This window comes from Pogonomyrmex barbatus, unplaced genomic scaffold, assembly GCF_055798465.1.
Source record: "Pogonomyrmex barbatus isolate J1 unplaced genomic scaffold, ASM5579846v1 scaffold2, whole genome shotgun sequence".
Classification (NCBI taxonomy): Eukaryota; Metazoa; Arthropoda; class Insecta; order Hymenoptera; family Formicidae; genus Pogonomyrmex; species Pogonomyrmex barbatus.
The window spans coordinates 6,878,410-6,899,773 of NW_028297116.1; the positions used below are offsets into that span (position 1 = coordinate 6,878,410).

At 44.2% G+C, this 21,364-nt stretch overlaps 1 protein-coding gene across 4 annotated transcripts; it reads right to left on the reverse strand.

The window, feature by feature from the left end:
- Positions 1 to 113: 113 nt before the first annotated feature.
- Positions 114 to 19,933, reverse strand: Nhe2 (Na[+]/H[+] hydrogen exchanger 2). 4 transcript variants are annotated; one of them, XM_011649419.3, is made up of 18 exons: positions 18,961 to 19,932; positions 17,769 to 18,877; positions 15,324 to 15,587; positions 12,588 to 12,784; positions 10,931 to 11,187; positions 10,169 to 10,386; positions 9,036 to 9,238; positions 8,176 to 8,265; positions 7,656 to 7,726; positions 6,892 to 7,107; positions 6,673 to 6,808; positions 6,083 to 6,223; positions 5,926 to 5,998; positions 5,716 to 5,820; positions 5,353 to 5,454; positions 4,824 to 4,991; positions 4,373 to 4,531; positions 114 to 3,104 (listed from the first exon to the last, which is right to left on the reverse strand). In XM_011649419.3, the coding sequence occupies exons 2-18, from the start codon at positions 18,256 to 18,258 to the stop codon at positions 2,854 to 2,856; spliced, it is 3,141 nt and encodes a 1,046-aa protein (XP_011647721.2). In that variant the 5' UTR covers positions 18,259 to 18,877; positions 18,961 to 19,932; the 3' UTR covers positions 114 to 2,853. The 4 variants fall into 4 exon arrangements, with proteins under 4 accessions (XP_011647721.2, XP_011647722.2, XP_088933652.1 ...); XM_011649422.3 differs by having other exon boundaries at positions 2,964 to 3,104; positions 4,348 to 4,531; positions 17,769 to 19,932; XM_011649420.3 differs by lacking the exon at positions 5,353 to 5,454 and having other exon boundaries at positions 17,769 to 19,933.
- Positions 19,934 to 21,364: the final 1,431 nt, after the last annotated feature.

The following is a 21,364-nucleotide window of genomic DNA, read 5'->3' on the forward strand; positions in this document are numbered from 1 at the left end:
AGATTCTTATCGAGCCAACATTGAAATGTCCAGAATTGGCGAGAACAATTTACATAAAGAGCCGACGGATCAAAAAAGGTGAGGCATGCGTGAAATAAAAAAATGTCGAATAGTCCTTTAGGAAATAAACATTTATTTTCCTTTAACAAATCAACAGCGAGACTAGCACCTAAAGACTAGCTCCGAAACGATTTTTATCCGGTCTAAGTAACTAAAGGCCGCGAGGAATATTCCATGCGAGGGGAACTTCCAAATCCGTGCAAAATCATTTTTATTTTTCGTCGCAAAAGACTTCCCGTGTGTTTTTCTCCGTTTTCTTTTTTTTATAAAGCGAACTTACACCCTGTCACCCTTATGTAGATACAAAAGTGTATTTCGGTATCAGAGATCACGTACGCTAAATTAAGTACTTCGCAATACGATGCATTTACAAGGAAGTATAAAAATCGCAGGGGTCCCCAAGAGCCATGAGGTAATGGTCGAAAGTCAAAGAGAGCCTATTGAAAATCTATGCCAACCGCGGCGTTAATATAATTAATTAATTATTAATCGCTATGAACGTCGCGCAAACAAACACAAGGAAGATTGCGATGTTTCCGCAATGTACAGGTGTTTCCGGGACGGTCGATGACAAGGTTCCACTATCCGAGGCGATTCTCCATCACAATTTCTATTCTCTCTATTTTTGATAATGAAAATAAATCTCCAATTATCAAAGGACTCTGTTAACAAAGTTCCCCTCGAAACTAGCAAGAGCCCGACGTTTCCGCTTGCCGCGTGTCGCGCCGAGCAGATGGCTATAATTGCATTATTACTTATTAGTAGTAGAACTAGTATAGTCACATACTAGCGATAGTAACAAGTGTAACAATAATAACTAGAATACCGTATGCTCTCTAGTGGTCACGCTCCGTCTCTCTCTCTTCCTCCTCTCTCTCCCTTCGTTGACGAAATAATACTAAACGATAACAAAAATAGTGATGAGGATGCCGCTGAGGATGACAACGATGAGGATGCCAAGGATGCCAATTTTCTAGCGTATCTTCACTAAGAAAAACCGTATGTACATGCTTTTAGCGGCTTTTTCGCTAAATTGACCAAGCGGTGCCGTGGCCGCGCGATATCAACAATGTATCTTAACAGTGTATTACCATACACCATACAGTGTACTATCATACACCAGGCACCATGTTACTCACGAGTATTCGCTGGAGAGATATTATTTTTTTTTTTTTTTAAGGCCATACTCAAAGGGAGAACGGCGCGCCTGTAGGCATCTCTCGCGTCTCTGGTTCCATACGATCGGCAGTTGCATCGTCTCGCGCAGCCGTTCAGCTCGAGAGGAATTTTCCTAAATTCAGCTGGGGATGCGTCGCTACGGGTTGTCTCGTCTACATACGTCGCGACGTGCTGCGTGTCGCGTGCACACGTGTGTGCGTGCGTACATGCGTCAGAACCACGCTCGGACCTGCTAATAACGCACTTAACGCACTGAACTATTATCGTCTGCGAGGCTACGATCAGACCAGCGACTTGATGAACGGTAGATTTAATCAGATCTTTAATCAGAATCTCGATAGTAGTAGTAATATCGTAATATCCGACGGCGACGATGGTGTCCTCTTCCACAAATAAATTGTAGATTTAAGTCTCTTTAAGTATGTCGATAATTGACACTTTGATGAGCGAAACGAGCATTCTCTGAAAGGTTTCTCGTTGAGAAAAAAATAGAAATGTCTCTCTCCATGCGGCGATGAAGGTGAAAAATTTTAAACTTTAAACGCTATAGAAAATTATGATATAATGTAGATCAATCATTTTGTCAAAAATTAAATATTCTTATTGGAAATGAGTTTTTGATATTGTTTTATAAAGAAAAATTATTATTTTTTTTTTAATTTAATCGATAAATTTAAATGTTAAGCGGTTTAAGTGTTTATTCGACTTTGCGTGTAAGTTTCAAGTCAATTAGTCTAATCGCAGCCTAAGGTCCGCCTAAACTCCGCGGAGTACAGCAGCGATGATCACCATCGAATCCATCCCCGAGAGAAGGTACTCGTGGTAAATCTTGGGGTAAGCTGGGGCGGCGCATCTGCGGCGTCGCGCAACAATTTTTACAAGACTTTTTTTCAATAGCACCGACAAGTGGATTTTGCGCCGGCGACAATGACGACGACAGCGTGCGAGTCGCCGACGTTTAAGCACTTTTACAGTCCTTAAGGCCACAATTCCAAGACGTCTTAGAGACGGATTTAGAAACAAGCCCTTGCTCTCGACAAGCGCCTTCACTCTCGCGAATGCGTTCACGCGGCGTGCAGAAAAAAATAACAGTGATTCGTTAAATTTCAACCTCGTATACGTGTTGTTCCATTTTCTCCAGATCGGCGAGTGATCTCGCGAACACTGAACTCGAGTAGAAGATCGTTTCCTTAAAAAAAAAAAAAAAAAATTTGCCACGCGAAGAAATTCGTCACCAGTTTTAGAAGAATATTTCTTTGCGCAAAATTATTATATCGCGCAAAAAATTCTTGCATTTCTCCAAATATTTCTTCCCACACAAAATCCAATCGAAAGCCTCAACGCTTCAGTTTCTCTTTGCACTATCGTCTCTCCCGGAATTTGTTCGCTGTTCCGCGCGGAACTTTATTCGAACTGAGATTCAAGTTCGCGAGATGCCTCCCCGAAGGGGAGAAGGCGGCTCGTCAAGGGCAGGTCTTCTCAAACGGGGGCACTCGGGCGTCGCAAGAGCGAGGTGAGCAACGAGTGTCGCGGTGGTCGCCGAAAGGGTCGACGTCGCCGACGTTCGACGTCCGCGAAGGCGGACGGTCGTTCCTCGTCGACGGTCCCCAAGGGTCAAGCTTTCTCCTCCTCATCGTCCACGTCCTCCGACGATTCCGACGTGGAGGAGGTGATCAGGGCGGTCGACAGGCTCGGCATCTGTGTGGACGAGCAGGCGAAGGAGTTAAGGCGTCGTCTCTGGACACTCCAGCAATCCGGTAAGGAATGAGATCCGTCGTCTGCTGCCTTGTCCATCGAGTGAGCTCGGTCGGCGAAGCCGAGCTCCATCATCGACACCCTTCTGGCGGGCACCCTCCTCGGGTTGCCTGAAATGAAAAACCAAAAATTCCGTTTTTACTCGAGAAAATCTCAATTCGCGAACAACACTTGGGCCGCGCGATCGTCGATGTCCTTTAATCACCGAAATATAAACAAACGATTTAAAAAGATTTAAAAAGAACGTAATCAATTTGGATAAATATAAAAGTTTTTACAAAATATATCTGCAAGATAAAATACCGCAGAAACAAACATTATTTGCAAATAATGCTTGTTTCTGCGGTATTTTATTTCATAGATATTTTAAACGATAATTTATTCGAAAATATGTATTTATATACAGAATTTGATAAGTGAAATGAAATAATGAGATTAATGTACAACAGAAATTTATATAATTAACAATTTCGATGCAGAAACTAAGCAGATGTTATTTATTTAAAGGACATTGATTTTCCCGCCTGCCACGATATTGTCGCAAACTTCGTAGCGATAGTATTTTGAAGTTAAAAACGTAAGAAGTTAAGTCTAAGTAAGATTGACAAAAGAATAAGTTATTAATAAACAACAAGCTAAGAAGCTTATCCTTTCAATTATTATTTCTACGTCACAACATTGATAAAAAAAAATAAAAATCGTATGAATCTATAACAAAAACAGACTCCTAAATCAATCCCCTTATTTTGTAACTATTTTGTAACGACAATCTCGTTATTGTTAATATATGATTGTAGTAGTTATTTTGCGATACATTTTATTTGCGGAAAAATTTATGACGTGTTAAAAGTTATAGAATAAGGGCATTAGAAATTACATATTTATGCATGTAATCCATTTTCGAAACAATTTTTCTGTAACGAAACGACAGCTAGCACGCTGTGGGCGACTCACGTGTCAATACTCATTTTGCAATTGCTCGCAAAAATAGCCACGGATGTGCAACGGAACGTGAGTGACGCCCGTCACAACGCATTAAAAAATAGCATACGTCAGTGCTTCTCAAACGTTCCGCGTGTTTCGCGCGTGTCACTTCGAACGCTTTTCGCGTAAGCTTACTGATTTATGGTCGTTATATATCGCTTGAAACTCATTTGGAATATCGCTTGGGAATTTAAAAATTTTTCATACATTAACGATAAGTCTCGGTCGAGAGCACCTTCCCCCGCACATTGGAAATGTACGGTGGAGGGGCGGTCGAGTGGAGATTGATTAATCTTCCTCAAGCGGATGCGTGAGAAAAAGAGAGGGGAAAGGAAAGAAAAAGAAAATAAAAAAATGAACCACACGTACCCTCCTTCTGCTTTGCGTCACGTACCCTTGGTTTTCGCGGGGGAATCCACTTTCGCGGGGGTGTACTCGTCCGTCTCGTCCGCCTCGTCGACGGTCTCCTGGCAATCGATACTGTCGGGCGTGCACACGCTCTCGCGTCGAAATAGGCCAATCACGGATTGGACTTTCGGCTGTTCGATCCCACCTGAAAAGCGGAAAGACATAACGGACGTGTGGAAGTGCCGCTGGGAATAAATAGACAGCGAGCGATCCCCCGAGCTGAAAGTTCTCGGAGATAGTTAATCTTTTTTGGAGGAAAGCTCCGATTTTATAGTTGTATAGATTTTATAGTTATCGTGACAGCATATCGCCAATTTTCATGCCCGTTACTTTTCTATGAAAATCGATAAAGCTTCGGCGAGAGATTAATTTTTCAAGCGGTTGCTTGACTTTCATTTTCCTCTCTCTCTCTCTTTTTATCTCTCTCTTTCCTTTACCTAAGAATGTGGCGGAGGGCGAGCTGTAGGCGAGGTATTCTTTATTGGAGCACCAGGCTGGAAATTCGTTCTGCTTGATCGGATGACCCGACTCGTAATCGTCCTCACGTTTCCACGGTAACATAGTTTCTGTGGCCGTGGGGGTAGTTACTCTGTAGCCTTCCGCGCCTGGGTTAAATATCGCAAGACAATAGCAACAGGAATACGGGATAGAAATTGAAGTCGTTATGATTTCGGCGAGTACGGATTTTCGTGCTGTAGACACGAAAAATCCGAATCCGTCGAAATTATATTGATTTCTCAAACGCTAGCGAAATAAAAATGAAACACTCGAAAAATAATGATCCGCAATATAAAAATAAAGGACGCAAAGAAGGAAGCGGAAGTAGTTCGTAGTAGCACAAAATCAATGCTTGGTTTCAATAATGCTGAACAATATATAAAAAAAAGTATGGCAAAAAGGAAAGAAACGATTCACGATAAAGTCTACGCTCAAACTCTTTCTTTTTTTTCCTTTGCGAAAACGTACCGTCGCGTCCTATTTTCAAGTCTCCTTCGTCTGTATTTATTGTGTCCATCGATGTAGTAGCGGTGGTAGCGTGTTGATTGTCCGCGTTTACATTCGGCGAATCTTTCGTTTAGAGATTTTGAAATTTATTAGTCATGACTCATTTTAAGAAGATGATTAAATTTATTTATATGAACGTATAAAAATTTGCGAAAGACAGAATTTTCGCTATAAAAAAAAAACAAAAGAAGAAGATATGAGATATCCTGATGGTCTCTCATTCAATCATCATTTCTCAATTCTCAGCATCAATTCGTCGATATCAACTTTGATTTAATTTTTCAATTCAATTCGATTTAGTAAGTCAAAGAAAAGTTTTCTTACCAGAAGTTCGTGCGGTGAACGTGATCGCCGAGTCCCAGTCCTCTTTGCTGGAAGGCTTCGAGGTCTCTCCGTTTTCTAACTCATACAGCACGCCATTGATGTAATCTGTGCACGATAATTCATGAAAAAAAAAAAAATAGAATTACGAAAGAAGTAACTCTGAAGAAGTTTACTCCGAAGTGCAATTAATTATCGATGTTTTGCACGTACCTTGCGTAAATAACTTTGTCGAGCCGTTCTGCTGTTGAAATTCTGGGAAACTAACGTGATTCTGTTTGCCGTCCTATACAATCGAAATTGATAAATGAAGAGTAAAAGACGCCGTTATTAAATATGACGAATGATCAAAATGTTGCTCGATCCTTACTTTGAGTAACTTTTTGCTGCGTTTGTGGCGGTGCTTGTGTTCTCCCATCATTCGTCGGATATTCATGTGCATTTTGTAATTGACTTGTGTCGAAAGATCGCGATCGTTTACCGCGTGTCGGCTGTAGCTCAAACGCCGATGCTGAATGAGAAATATAATATGTTTGAGATAAAATTTGCTGCAGAAATAAAATTTTGTATATATGTGTATGTGTGTTATTCTGCCATACTTTACATACCGTTTCTTTAAATTCGAAATAAATCTTTTTGACAAGAGTATTAAAATGTTAAATACTACTGTAAAAACAAAAGAGCTCTAGTAATTTTTCAGAAATAAAAATAAATAATAAGATAAAAAAATTATCGAGATATTTCAGCAAAAATTCAGAAATTTCAAAAAGTTATATCTCTGTATGAAATGAAATGATTTAAAATTTATCAAAGGATATGGTTAAAAAATTTGAGTAGGACAATAGAGTGAGAGCACTATCTCATTACACGTAATACACGTAATACATTATGTAGATAGATCATATATCACAAGCAGATTCCGGATTTGAAGAAAATCTAGATTTAACCATAATCCCTTACTCTTTTGTATGGTTTACAAAGCTCTTCGGCGAGCAGATGGTGAATTCTCGCGTCCGTCAAGTCTTTTTTGGAAGGATTGTACTCCAGTTCCTGCAAATCGATATTCCATCCCGTTTCGAGCTGGCTGCAGCTGGGACTAGAAAGGAAAAGAATGCGATTAGACTGCGCTTTTATTTTATCACGACGATTGTCAGCGGCGAATAACGGGAAATTCCGCACCTCCCATTGAATTGTCCAGTATTGCTGTAATTGCGGAATATCGCCGACATGCTTTCGGTACCGCTAATGTTGCCTATGGTAGAGGCATTTCTTCTTATGTAATTCAACGCATCCTTCATCGCCAGCTTCGAGTAAGTTTCCAGAATCTTTGGCTCGGCGCCGCAGTGATCTCTCACGAGATAAGGTCGGATGAATTTATTGTCGAATCGCTTGAATCTACAGCAAAACAAGTTGGACGATGTTTTTATCAGAAATGGAAGCACGAGGGAAAGATACAAAAAATTTTTCCATTAGCTGACACAATTAATTTATCTATACTATATATGACAGATAGAATAATAAATAATTATTATTAAAATAATTATTATTATCATATCTGTCATATATAATATTAAAATAATTATTATTATCATATCTGTCATATATAATATTAAAATAATTATTATTATCATATCTGTCATATATAATATAGATAAATTAATTGTGATAGTAATTATTACTATCATATCGGTCGTTAATCACAAAAATTGCTTACTTTGTTATAAAAGCGCAATTATCATAGAAAAATATTATTTTTATCTTAATAAAAAGATTGTCTTCCATTGAATTAGATTAGATAGATTAGAAACGATTATCCTTTAACTTAACTTCTTTAACTTAATGTTGCTTCTATTTTATGTTAATAGCTTGATATCGATTCTTGTTTGATTGTTTGCAAATACCATCAGGTTGAATAAACACAAAGTTATGACTAAGCGTCTTACTTATCCCGCACGTGGTAGTTGCCGTGTTTTCCCAAAATGTCCTCGATACCCGCCATCGTATGATCCATTATCTAAGAATTAAGAAACAGACATTATTTATCTTTCGATTCGACGAGCGACGTAGGCGTCACGAATCTACGAGGATCTGCTACGTATACGCGGGCAAACGCAAACGCAAGCAGAATGATGTATCAAAGTCCCGGTAAAAATTGCCGCTATGTACACATTCTGTAATGCGACTTGACAATGACGAACGTTATCCTATTTCACAATTCGACCCTATTCTTCACATCGATTCTGTATGGCTCTGTCGTTCCGCTAAAGAGGAATACGCCGTAACCGGGTTTCGATATAATGGGCTTCGTTATCTGTATACTGGCAATAACGATCGAGCGATGTTATCGAATTTTTGCACAACTATCTCGGCTCCCCCTCGCTTTGTTTCCCGACAATGACCGCAATTTTCGCGAGTTACAACGACAAGAAACGACCGTCGAAATGATTCGTTTGCAGAACGTACCCTCTCGTGGATCCGCTCGTTCATCGTCGGCTTCCTCTTCTCGGCCCTCTTGACATTGAGGATTTTGACGAGGGGTTTGATGGTGATCCCCTAAAAATATATAAGAGCGCGTTACACATCGGGGCGGCATCGCGAGCAAGCTCACCCCCCCCCGCCCCCTGCTGCGGATTATCGGCGCCGAGGAACGGAGAGGAGAAACACGCGTCTGATAGAACGCTTGACGCAAAAGTGTATGCTCAAGTGTGTTGTGTGTGTGTGTGTGTGTGTGTGTGTGTGTGTGTGTGTGTGTGTGGTGTGGTGTGTGTGTGTGTGTGTGTGTGTGTGTGTGTGTGTGTGTGTGTGTGTGTGTGTGTGTGTGTGTGTGGGGCATAGAGATATTAGATTTCCGATCGATCGCGCAGCAAAGCACACGTGTAGAGACCGGAGATTTTTTGCGGCTAGCATCTTTGCGTTGTCGCCCATTAATCGTTGATCAAACGGATAATTGTCCGTGGATCTGGCGTCGTTCGCTTTCCTCTTTCTCCTCGCCGTTCTCCGTTTCGACGAGATAATCTTTCTCCCTCTCTCCCCTCCCTCTCCACCCCCCCCCCCCCCCCTCTCTCTCTCTCTTTCTCAGAACGAGCGCGTGCCACCTTCGGTCGCGTCTCAAAATACGCGCGAGTCATCGGTTCCGTGGAAGGCGCCGCTGACTGGGCCGGCCCGGACTCGAGCAAGGTCTTGCAATCTTGCACTCTCCATGAAGGAACGCACTCGTCGGTCGTTACGCAACGCGACTCGACTTCGCGTCGCAGCCCGCCGTCGTCATCCGACGCCGCGATCATGCGGATCGCGGACGCGATCATGCGACATCGTAATCCTACCTGGATGAACACGGTGAAGTAGATGACGGCGATGGTCGTGGTGACGAACATGGGCTGCAGCGGCACGTGTCTAGGATCTATGAGGAGCACCAGGGCGAACGCCACGGCGCCGCGCAAACCACCGTAGGACATGACGAATTTCTCCACCTTGTCCAATTTGTGCAGCCGAAACTGATTCGCCAGCGCTGTCAGCACGATCACGCCTGGAAACGGGAATTCGAGCGTGATTACGATTGAATATCCCCACCAAAGAGCATGTGGCATTTATTCGATCGCGGTCTCGACGCGGTTGAGAAGACAGTTTTAAGAATCCGTTTCTAGATTTGCATCGTCATGTATTTATTTTTATCGATTTTGTCATGTTTCTGGCATCGAATATCATTCCTCTTCGGTCCTATATACGTAGACGCTTCCGATCGATTTATTCGATTACGAACCGTCGCTAATTGCCTATTACGAAGGCACGAAAGGCTGTGCCGATGTAATATCTCTAATGGAAGCAACGCGTGGCGTTTTTCAGACTCGTTCTTATCTTTTCACACTTTCCGCACGATCGGATGACAAATTGTCCGGTTTCCAGAACGAGAAGCCATAAGTGAAGGCGCGTCGCTCGCCAGTGACGTAAGATGCCCGTGTAAGTAAGAGTCAATTGTCTCAAGTCCCATTATGATTTCATCGTTTAATCGTATCGCCTTACACGCCGTTCCTTACTTCGCCGACGAAGCGATGCCCTTAACGCCCGTACGAGTGGCCCGGTCAAGGCTCGCGCGATCGTGCGAGAATTCTTCGACACGAATTCGCCGTTATCACGCCACTTTTCCTCGTTTTCTCCTCTTCGTAACGTTCCTTTAAACCCTTTCCACGCCAACAGTTTTGCAAACTAATTTTTTTTATCGGTCGTTTCGGAAAGAGAAGTTAACCTACTGTATCTTTTTGAAATTTAAATCCGTGCTGGCAAAAGTATCATAAAGTAAAGCCTTCGAAATTGTTAAATGGTAAATACGTTCTCGCGAAAGAGAACGCGTTGCGATTCAGAATCAGTAATCACTCCGTTCGGACGTCAGTACGCTAAACATAGATGGAAGGAATCCTTTTCGGTCGAAATAAAATTAGAAAATCTGGCTTTTACTTGCCCACGGCCCGATAGACGGAGCAGAAAACTATCGTCGTGACGACGAACCACGTGTTCCAATTGTGCGCATTGTTCACCGTGGCGACACCGAGGAACATGAATATGATGGTCTCCGAGCTACTCGACAGCATCTTCATTGTGTACTTGACGGTCGTGTGAGACTTGTGCGATATATTGGCCTCGACGTAATTCTTCATGGTGATACCGCAGAAGGTTATTCTGAAATAAAGGGATTCCGAATTACACGGAGCGTGGTAGCGGCGCTAATTATCGCTGTTTCGACAAAATTAAGGTTCGTAGGCAGGAATCTTGTCTGTAAATACGAGCAATTATAACGGACGGCGTAACTATGGGAATTAAACCCGTACTTGTTAACAGCCCAGGCTCGGCATCGATCCTCCGTCCAACGGACGTTTCCTTCGCGGTAGATTCTTGACGTTTATTTTCAGTTCCTTATAATTTCTGCAAAGAGCCGTGCCAATAGGAACGGTGCAACAAGTTGTTGCAACTTATTCTTGAAAATTGACACCATCGTTTATCAGTGGATCACGCTCATCCGAGATATCCAAGAATAAATAGTCGATAATATTAAATTGCAATGGGGTCAAATCTGGGGTCGAACCTGGTTTTAGCGTTTTGTCGAAACGCACGTTTGTGGAAACACACGTTATTGGAAACGCATTCTGAACGCAAGCGGGTTGGGAAGGGGGAAGGGGGCTGGAGATACCAGCGCGGTGTGTCGGGAAGTCGAGGATTTACTTACGCCAATATTCCGGACAAGTGGAAGATCTCCGCGCTGAGGTATGCCAAGTACGCCATCACGAATATGAAGATCGGCTCTATCACGCGCACCTGATGAGTAAACCTGGTCACGAAGCCAGTGGCGAAACCCCAAACTATACCTATGACCGTGCCGCCGATCGCCACCACCAGAAACGACGCCAGGCCCTTCAGCACGTCCGTGTAGATGATTCTAGCGGGGCCCATCTCGCTGTACGTCTCGAACATGTGATAGAGCACCTGTTTCGTATTAAAATGGCCTTTCACTTCAGTCGTCGCAGTAACCTTTGACACTTTCCGCCGCTCGCCTCGCAACAGCACGAAACTAACAAGCGGCGGATCGTTAACGGTTCAACCTTTTTCGCATACCGCATTCTTAGCCAGCACGACCCAATTTTTACGAAGCGGAACATTTTCACGAGATAGAGAACACTTTTCAGACGGCCGATTAACGACATTGTGAATATTACAGATTATAAATAAGGTAATAAATAGAGGACGCAGCGGCCTATGTGTAGAGATAAATCTCGCTACGTAACGGATAAAATTAGACTAACTGTGAATGAGATTCCCGAAATCACCCCGGTTTGCTACATTCTTCTTGTTCATAAACGGCGCAGAGATATTTTTTGAGTTAATTGTGCATGAATGATATTAATAACCGTCGAGGCGCCTGTGCCGACGACACGTTTATTAAACCCGTCGCGATGAGCCGTGTTGACAAAACGCGTTTGTATTACATTGTATGTTTTGTTTTATTCAAGCGGGGCATTACGGATCGCAGACATACGATTCGCTAGCAAATACGATATTAATTTTTTAAGCGAGGCAAAGGTATTTGGTACTTGACTCGCGCTTATGGACATTGTGATCGATGTTATATCGATCGCACGCCGGACAAGTATTTGTCATTTGACGATATCACGTGCAAAGCTTTACTATATTCTATCTTCGTTTATTTATCAGATATTCTAAAACGCGATACGCGAGGAGGATGAGATAGGATATTAATCTACGTCAACTTCAGGGTCAATTGAGGGCGGATGCGAGAAGAGCAAGAATCCGACATCATACATAAAATGATTGTAATTTATATTATCTTCTTCCTGACGTATTGCTGATTACATTCCGATATTCCGCGATCATTAGTTGAGAAAATAATATAGGTCAGGAAATTAAATAATTCTAAAAAAATAAATTATTTTTATGATTTCATTTATATATACTTGAAACATTTATACTTAAAAGTTTCAAATAAATATCTGGAAGAGATATTTTCATTTATTTGTAATTTTTATTTTATAATTTACATCGCGAATATTTACATAATTATTTGAATTATGTATTTATTACGATTATTTTAAAAAAGGTAAAAATATACGTGTATTATATTTTTCTGTTTAAATACATTCATTTAATGGAGTGCAGGAATCTTGTATTTGCGGAGCAAACGGCTAGAAAGAGAGAGAGAGAGAAAGAGAGAGAGCTTTAATCTTCATTTCTCTCTCTCTACATATCTCTCTCTCGACCTTCAACAGCTTGCAGCAAAAGGACAAAGATTTCTGCAGCACCACATGCTGCCTACGCAACAAATTCTTTAACGTGCAAGCTCGCGTTAATATAAATAATGTAATACTCACGACAGTGACCGCGTCGTTCAATAAACTCTCTCCGAACACGACGATGTAGAGGATCTCGTTCACGTGGATCTCCTCAAAGACGGCCAAGACGGCGACGGGGTCGACGGCGCTGATCAGCGCCGAGAAGAGGAACATGTCGAGGATAGGCGTCTCGACTCCGAATATACCGCTTTTCCCCAACAACCATAACGACACACCTAAAGTGAAAACCGCGGAACTTTTAACCGTGAAAACGCACACTTGAGCTCTGATAATTATTTTACACCCGTAATTTGTCCCGATTGTCGCGAATATCGTCGTTAATCCGTTTTAAATACATCTGAATAAATTGCCAATTTGTCGCGATTATTATTATCCCATCGACCCGCAAAGTCATTGAACCACGATATAGGAGAGAGATAGAACGAGAGTGAGTGAGTGAGTGAGAGAGAAAGAGAGAGGGGAAGAGAGAGAAGAGAGGAGAGAGAGAAAGAGAGAGAGATTAACGTCGCCAAAGATAGAAATTTGCATTATCGGGTACCGGCGCTCCGCCCACGTATTATATTCGTACCTCATCGTAAGTACTCGCACTCTTCGTTCCTCTGGGGAAAAACCGTCTTGGTATTAAGCCTTCCGTAGATTTGCGATTTGTACGTGGTACAGTTTTTAATCTGCTCGTACATTATCGTACATTAATTAAGATCGTATCGCAATTTCGCGTTATTGATCGCTGCTGTTGTTGTGCTTACGTTGGTCGTCCTATATCGTTTCCTTCCTTGGAAATTATTCGCGATACGCTTCTAGAAAAGCAAGGAGCTTTCATTTTCTGCGGGTTTTTATCAATTAATTACCAGTTAATTGGATATCGTTAGATCTTACCACGGTAATTACAGTAGTCGTCGTTGGAAATAATTAAATTTTAATATGACGTTATCGTTTTTTTTTATTTTACCTTACATCGCGTTCAAATGTCATCGTGGTGATTTATTCGCAGGAATGTCTGCGTTCTTTAAAGAAATTTAAATAAGTCCATATTTTCCTGTATATTTTCTATCTTAATAGAGATTGGCATCAAATTATGGTTTCGATGTTTGGCAAAATTTTACGATCTTTGGTCAAAATTTACTAAAAAATTAAAATCGCAAATAATTATAGACGCACTCCGCGCTTCTTCTCGAAACATTATGTTAATTAAATGAAATAAATAAACTTTCCAAGATTGAAATTAAAATAATTAAAATTTTAATATCAGAAAAATAATGAGAAGCAAATGTGAAAATCTTTTACAAAAGATATTACATTTCGAACATTCTATTTACTTATTACAAGAAGAATAAGAATCATGCATTTTTTACATTAACTTTGTACCTCGTAAATGTTTATATAAATCTATAAAACAGTTTACAGTGCTATTGACTTGGCGTCTCTCGCGATAAGAGGTAACTGCTCGAAAATATGATACTGACAATCTTTTTATGTGAAGTCATCAATTCTAATCGATATTCGCGCCCGTCTTTTATCCCCAACGTGTCTATGCTATTCCATTACGCTTTTTTTTTTTCAACAAGATTCTATCAAGCATTAAATAACGCAGATTTCGTCGAATGTCGTGATAATTTTGTTTCTTCTTTTTCATAACGATAATTTCGCTTGAAATCGATTATCATCACTATTGAATCATAAGTTATCATCGCGACGATAGCGATTATCGCACAATGACAATTGTCACACACGCTCCATATGTTATCATTGTCGTTGCTGTCATCGTCATTCTCGTCAACGTCGTCGTCGTCGTCGTCGTCGTCGTCGCCGTCGTCGTCGCCGTCGCTTACTTCGTGCTTCGACGCGTGCGCTATTTTCGTTTTCTAGCCGCGCGTTTTCTCTGTATTTTCAATACGAACATCTGCACTTACGCTAGACTGCGAACAGACCGAGAGCAGAAGTGAAAAATGGAAATTCCACCATCTATCAAAGGGCCGGAGCGTTTTCTTTATGTATGCATCTCTCTCTTATACATATGTATTTTCACGCAAACAACTCGCCCAACTCTTATTACACTTTTAGTTTTTTAATTAATTTTGCTATTCTATTTTATAAACTTCACGTAGAAAGTCATTTTTATCCTTTTTTAATAGCGTCTTTTCATATCGAAAACAAAATCCTGTTGAATAAATAAATTTGAAAATTTAACTGGATATAGACCTAAAAAATAATTTTGTTGAGCCATCAAAATTATTATGTAGGACGTTTAAGCACGATGATAATAATAACGCACAAAATTTTTATATTCTAATAGTCAACTTGAACGTTTTACATAATTATTTCAATGATTCAATAAAATTTTTAGCATCTGACCAAATTTTTAGATACTAAAATATTTAAAATCTTATTTTAACTTGTATTAATAAAAAGTAGTTACGTGGCGACTTTCTGATTTTTCCTCATACAGCCGATGTAAATTATAGTGTTATATATTTTTTTACAATTGTATCTGACCTCATAACGTTTCATGCTCGAAATCACTCGCGCAATCTAGCATACGATGATGGAGGGACTCTGTAAGTGAGTAAACAGATGTTCATGTTTCTATATATGCGGAATCAGTCTACGTGGGCGAGGACGAGCCCGAGTTAGAACTTAGAACGCGACTGACGCGTCGTGGGAAAAAAAATTATATCCAAGTCGAAAATTTGTCCGATGTCCGTCGATCGCGCCAGCGGGTCGTGTCGCGTCGTGTCGTCGGCGCATTATACCAACCTATCGACATCGTATTAAATATAGTCCCAAGGACGGCGAACAGGAGTATCGTCCCGAGGTGATCGAAGAACAGCCGATTGGGCATGAAGTAGCCGGCATCCAGGATAATAGGCGGCAGCATGTACAGGAAGAACGTGTCGGGGGTCAGCGGCGACACGTGGACGCTGCTCGCCTGGAACAGGAGGAGGCCGACGATCACGCCGACGGCGATCAGCAAGCAGGACTCCGGGAAGATCTTGTTGAGCTTCGGCGTCATGTGGAAGCCTAGACATCGATCGTCAAGACGATTAATTAGAGGTTGTCTCAATGAGTCGAGATAAGAAAGAGACCGAGACCGTTCCAATTTTCCGAGAATCGTTTCAAGAAGCAGAGAGCTCGGATCCCGATGTACGCAGACACGGGAACGATTCGTGGCGTGTTCGCAGCGTCAGAATCAGACCGAAATTACATTAAATTCGGTCTCGATTAGGGAGCCAGACCACGGATGGAGCACGTGACGCGCTGCGGCGAACAGCGAAGATTCCACCGAATGCGGCAGATGCGACATGTCGCGTGTGTCCCGCATTTCTTCACGCCTAGCACATGGTGGCCCCCCCCCGTTTCGCGGGCGGGGGGGGTTTCGTGACCACGCGCCGTATGTCGTATCGCAAACGTGCATACGATGCGCCACGTTCGAAAACGTTCCGATATTCACCGTGGAATTTTTTTCGTCACGAAATCTCATGTGAATGCGACAAGCGACAATCGTTGAACGTAATATGACATGAATCGCGATTTTCGTCAACTTGGAACCGAGCTCGCGTTTAAATTACTAACTTAAAAAACAATTCAGCTGTTTTATTTATCTATATAATAGTTATCTGCGACAAACAACGTTTCTGTTGTTTCACAAAAAAAGAAATCTAAATTTTTTTAGTTTTGAGATAGATCCGTTATAGATATTCTGGTGACGTACGATACGTGAATCTCATGTAGATACGTCCATTTCATTTCTCCCGTTTTCTCTTATTCTCGTGACTTTTACCACTCCGCTCCGTCAAACGAAGAACCGAAATATCAACGAGTTTGTTTTTCTTCAACTACCACGTTTTGCATGCCGCGTACTTGCGTACTTTCCACGCGTGCATGCAACGCGAGTAAAATTGCACGGGCAGAGGAAGAGAGGGAGAGAGAAAAATTGCGTCCATCGAGTTTCGTATTGCTCGAACGGGTATCCGGTAAATGGAATGCTCACGTTCGAGTTCGCCCGTCCATTATTATCGTGAGCTGCGCACACAAGAACGAGTGCATCGTAAGACACTAACACTCTTGAGTCTTTGGAGTGGCGGAGCATCTTCATCCATCTCGAAATGCAAAATCGTGGCTTTTCCGCGGCGCGAGCAATTTTTCAAGAGCTTACACGCGAAGGCGTTACATGTTCCGATTTATAGATTTATACGAAATAAATTTGCGAGGCTGTTAAGATACAAATTTTTATTCGACATTTTTCAGCATGGAGGCCTCTTTTGTCCGTATTCCCCCGCGCATTATTCGCTTGTAATAAATTATTAAAAAACAAATTTCATTGTGACGAAAAAAGGGTAATGAGCCTTGCATAACGTAACGAATATTGCAGCCTGCTTTCAATGACATTTGCCAGGTTTTGTTATGTAAGCAAATGGAAAAATATGGTGTGCGCTAATGTATTCATCGAAAAGCATCAGTACCGTGAAAATTGACGCGACTTGATGTGCACAGGCGGATAACAAAATTGCGACAGATGTTTTTGGTTATAACAATGGATGCAAAATGTGTTCATGATATGGCAATTTTCAAATAACGTTGTCTATCGTAATGTTTGAAATGATCATATTACGTATATTGTATTGTTTAATTTCCAATTTTGCTGTGTTTCATATTATTGCGGGTTCAAACAGTTAATTACGAATGTGACATGGGGAATACAATTTATCTTTTAAAAAAAACTTCATATTACTCTCCATTTTAAGACACAATGAATGTTAAACTAATTTGTAACGAGAAATAATGGTTGGTACTTAACCCGTTGAATTGTTCATATGAGGAATAGATATTAGTTTTACAAAGGTCTACTCGATCTAAATACCCTAAATAAATTGCAAATATTATTTATGATCGATACAGATACCTTTTTAAAAAATATATATACAAGTTATTAACTTCCTGGATGAATATATCGTTTCGTTTAAGAGCACATTTGATTTATTACAAATGTTTATCGCAAATGTTATATCTGTCTTTCCTACAACAAGTTCGCTCTTAAACGTTGAAAAGTTTGATATTTATATCAAACAATATGCTCCAAAGAGGTTAGCGTCTCACGCCTACACATATCCTCTCTTGAACTCAACATCTCGAAAAAAAAGAGGAAAGAGAAAGAAAAAAGAAAGAATGTCCCGATTGGTTCTCGAGTTTGTCGGCACTTACCGATTTTCGCAATGCTGGCGAAGAAGATCCATATTCCGATGAGAAAGGGCGTCTCGACGCGCGAAAACTCGACGGTGATGATGTGATACTCCGGCTTCTCCTTCTCTTCGGGCAAGGAGACGCCTGTGGAGTCGTCGCTGGAGCGTGCCGAGGCGACCTGCTGCGATTCCTCAGGGGGACGTTGTCCGGCGTCGTCAGTGGCCGACGAGAGGCTGCGAAGGGTGGGGTGGTATCCATCGTTCGGGGGTAGGGCCGAGCGGACTACCGGGCCCATGGGCCCGAAGCCCAGGCCGGGGTATGCGCTATGGGGGTCGCCGGGAAAATCACCGGCGTCGATCTGCGGCCCGTGCGACGAGGGATGCTTTTCCGCCGGGATCCGCTCCGCGGATCCGAGCTCGTGGAAGGGCGCGAGGCCGGCGCGACCGCATCCCGGACCGTACAGGACGACGACGAGGAGCGCGGGGATGATCATCGAGACGAGGCGGCCCATGGTGCGACCGATGCGAGGGCGGCGCGACGACGACGACGACGACGACGACGACGACGACGGTACTTCTGCCGTGGACGATCCGCGCCGTCGTCCGCGCTCGTCCGTCGCCGGTGAGTCACTACTTCTACTCGTTGTACCATCAGAAGGGAACCGCCACGACGACGAGCACGCTCGCACGTGTTGCGGAGGCTCCCCGCGACTGACTCCCCTAATCCCCGTGCAGCAGCGACAGGGGCGGCCTATTCGATGAGCTACTACCCTCCGAGTGCGATCACACACCGTCCTGCCGCACCCCTCGCGTCCCCCGCGTGATTGCTCTCTGAATCGTTATGCAATACGCCGATTCGTTTGTATACTTGAGACTCGGAAACCCTCTTCCGTCAAGAAAATTCGTTTGCTTACATAAGGTTCTGCCGATGATACACAGCTCTCTATCTTCTTCCGCAGCTTTCTGTATTTCACTCGAGAGCGTGAAAATAGCGTAGCTTCGATTCGTTTTCGTAATGACACTGTATGGACGTAACGTCTTCGAGAAAAACAAAATTAAACACTCTCGGTGTGGAGAGACACGCCGATAGGCTCGGCGTGAAAACTGGATGGGAGCTCGGTGTTGCGACTACTACGATCCGAAATGAACGATAATAAGCATCGCGGTTGTAAATCGCTAAAACGTCAAACCCAATAATTAAGCGTGACTCATACCGCTTCGGCGTCGAGACGTCACGCGCCGCGATGAACAGCTGCTACTGGTCCATATCCCTCGCGCGAGATCGCATAGGAAAGATGTGCGCCGCCAGAATAACGCCGATGTTAGAGGAGTGCCTCGCACCTGGTCCGGAATCGAATAAAGAGCTCAGCTGCGATCGTATCTCCGAGTAAGAGACGCAGAGTAAGAGACTGCTCTTTCCGGTTCGGGGTAGGGAAATTGGATGCTGCTCCACCGCCTGCGTAATTCAGCTCGTGCAAACGTGTAGAGGAGGCCTCGTATATGGATTCGCGCACGCGGGAGTACGACTTCCGGCTTTTGCGCGACTCCGATTTAACTCCGGATCGGACGTCGCCGCGTTTCAATCGCGACGATCGGACTGGAACGATGACGGAGCGGGGGGGGAGGGGACGGGAGCGTCGCTCGTCGCGCGCGACGCTGCTCGTCTTACGTACCGCTCGCGAATACCGCGACACTCTCAAGTCTTTACAGAGTCACCCGGCGGTGAGCGCGAGGTCTGGTCGACGCGCGCGGCCGCGGCGGCCCGTGGACGACGACGTGGTGGAGGGACAGGAAGCGTGATGATGATAACGGGCGCGCCGCATTATAAAATACGGGCGGACGACTCATCGGAGTGGACGTACGTCGCACCTTCGCCGGCCCTTGCCTCTATCGACCGCGACCGCGAGCGACGGAACGACCGACACGGCAGCACTGCACGGCCCGCGAACTGACGCGCACTACCGTCATCGTCGTCGACGGTGGCGGCGACGGCGACGACGCCGATAACGCCCCGAGCAACGGGGAAGCGCTGCCAAAAACGTGCGTAGGCACCGTCGGCACTGCCCTCGTCGTCGGCGACGATAGATAATGGATGTACGTTAATCTCGGCGTCCTCTTTCCTCTTCTTTCATCTATCTTCGTCCGTTCCGCATCATCCCTCCTCGCCGCTACCCTCTCGAGTTCCACACTCTCTCCCTCTCTCTCTCTCCCTCTCTCTCTCTCTCTCTCTCTCTCTCTCTCTTTCTCGCTCCCACCACGCGGACGAAAGCTTCCAGCCAGCTGATCGTCGATGAAACCCGCGCAAGCGTCGCGACGTCTCGATATAGCTACCCTCGACGGCGGCCTGCAGCGGCGTCGAGCGCTCGTGGTCGCACGTCTCGTTACGCCGATGCGCCACTCCTGTGGAAGTACTCGCCAGAAATACTCTCGTCCGCGTCGTTTGCAGTTGGATTTTACGATTTTACCATCGCGGGCCGTACTCCGAAGGTTCGCACCGCGGCGTTCGCATGCGAGGGCGTAGTCGCGAGGGGATCCGAGGTTAGTCCGAGGATAGCGCGAAGCACCGCTTTCGCCGGTGGTGTTTATGCACGAGATATCCGCAGCGGGTTCGCTCCCATGTAACACGTGTCGTAATCGACGCGTAAGACGTCCCACTTTTGCGGGGGCGTCGCGATGGCCCGGCGTCTCGATGTCTCGGCCGCGCGTAGCCCTGACTGACACCGATATATTAAACCAGATAGAGACACGTCGCCGGGTCTCGGAGGCACACCGGCTCGGAGGTGGCCTTGACCTTGCACGGCGCTTACGCCGATATCGCTCGATGCCGCGCGGCTGGCTCGTCGGATTTCGGCGTATGCGTCAAAAGATCGCACGACGATTTCAGCGTCTTTCCGACGCGGCGCGGACGTGTTGACGACGGTATTATCATCGCCGGGCGGCGACGGCCCGATCCCCTTTTCCTGTAATTACCGCGGCGTCGTCAACATTGCGGCGCATTGTTAATCGGGTCGCGCTTTTTGCGATGGCAACTCGGGTGACGCGCGGCGGAAAATGCGGTTAGATAAGGATTTATCGCGGCCTACAAGCGTAATAAAAAATTATCGGGGCGTCGAGTAGCTTCTGCCTGTGACAAATGATCCTCGCAAGGCGGTTCTGCTGTTTGCGGAACGATAGAGAGGCTCACCGGGGCGCGCGCTCGGTCTCTCCGCCGCGCGCTCTCTCACCCTCGCTATTTTAACTCGCGCGCTTATCTTCTGCCTCGTACGTATCTCTCGACAACCGCTCTGTGTTTATCAAGATCTAGCGACTTACGGAAACCCCCTCGGCGCCGTAGGTTGTCGCGCGGTGGCGAGCGCAAATCCACCTGGATGTAAAATCGTTGGCCCGAGGTTGCTGCATTTGCTGGCGCGCGTCTAGAATGATCGGGGGCGGGGGTGGGAGATTTCTCTCTGGTCTTTCTCGTTAAATTACGACATTAATTAACTGAACTACGCTTTAAAGTCACGTGCGATTCGATCCGACCGTCATCGCGTGTCGACGAATCTGTTACCACGTTAAATCGGTAAAGGGATTCGTTCGACCGAAAAGCCGGAATCTATTTGGTTTACGCGTTGCTAT

Coding starts and splice junctions, on each gene's coding strand:
- Nhe2 (XM_011649419.3), bottom strand. CDS start 18,258: ATGGGCCGCCTCGTCTCGATGATCATCCCCGCGCTCCTCGTCGTCGTC. Junction 7,108..7,655: donor AACTACCACGTGCGGGATAA/GTAAGACGCTTA, acceptor GTTTTGCTGTAG/ATTCAAGCGATTCGACAATA. Junction 5,455..5,715: donor GTTCACCGCACGAACTTCTG/GTAAGAAAACTT, acceptor TCTAAACGAAAG/ATTCGCCGAATGTAAACGCG.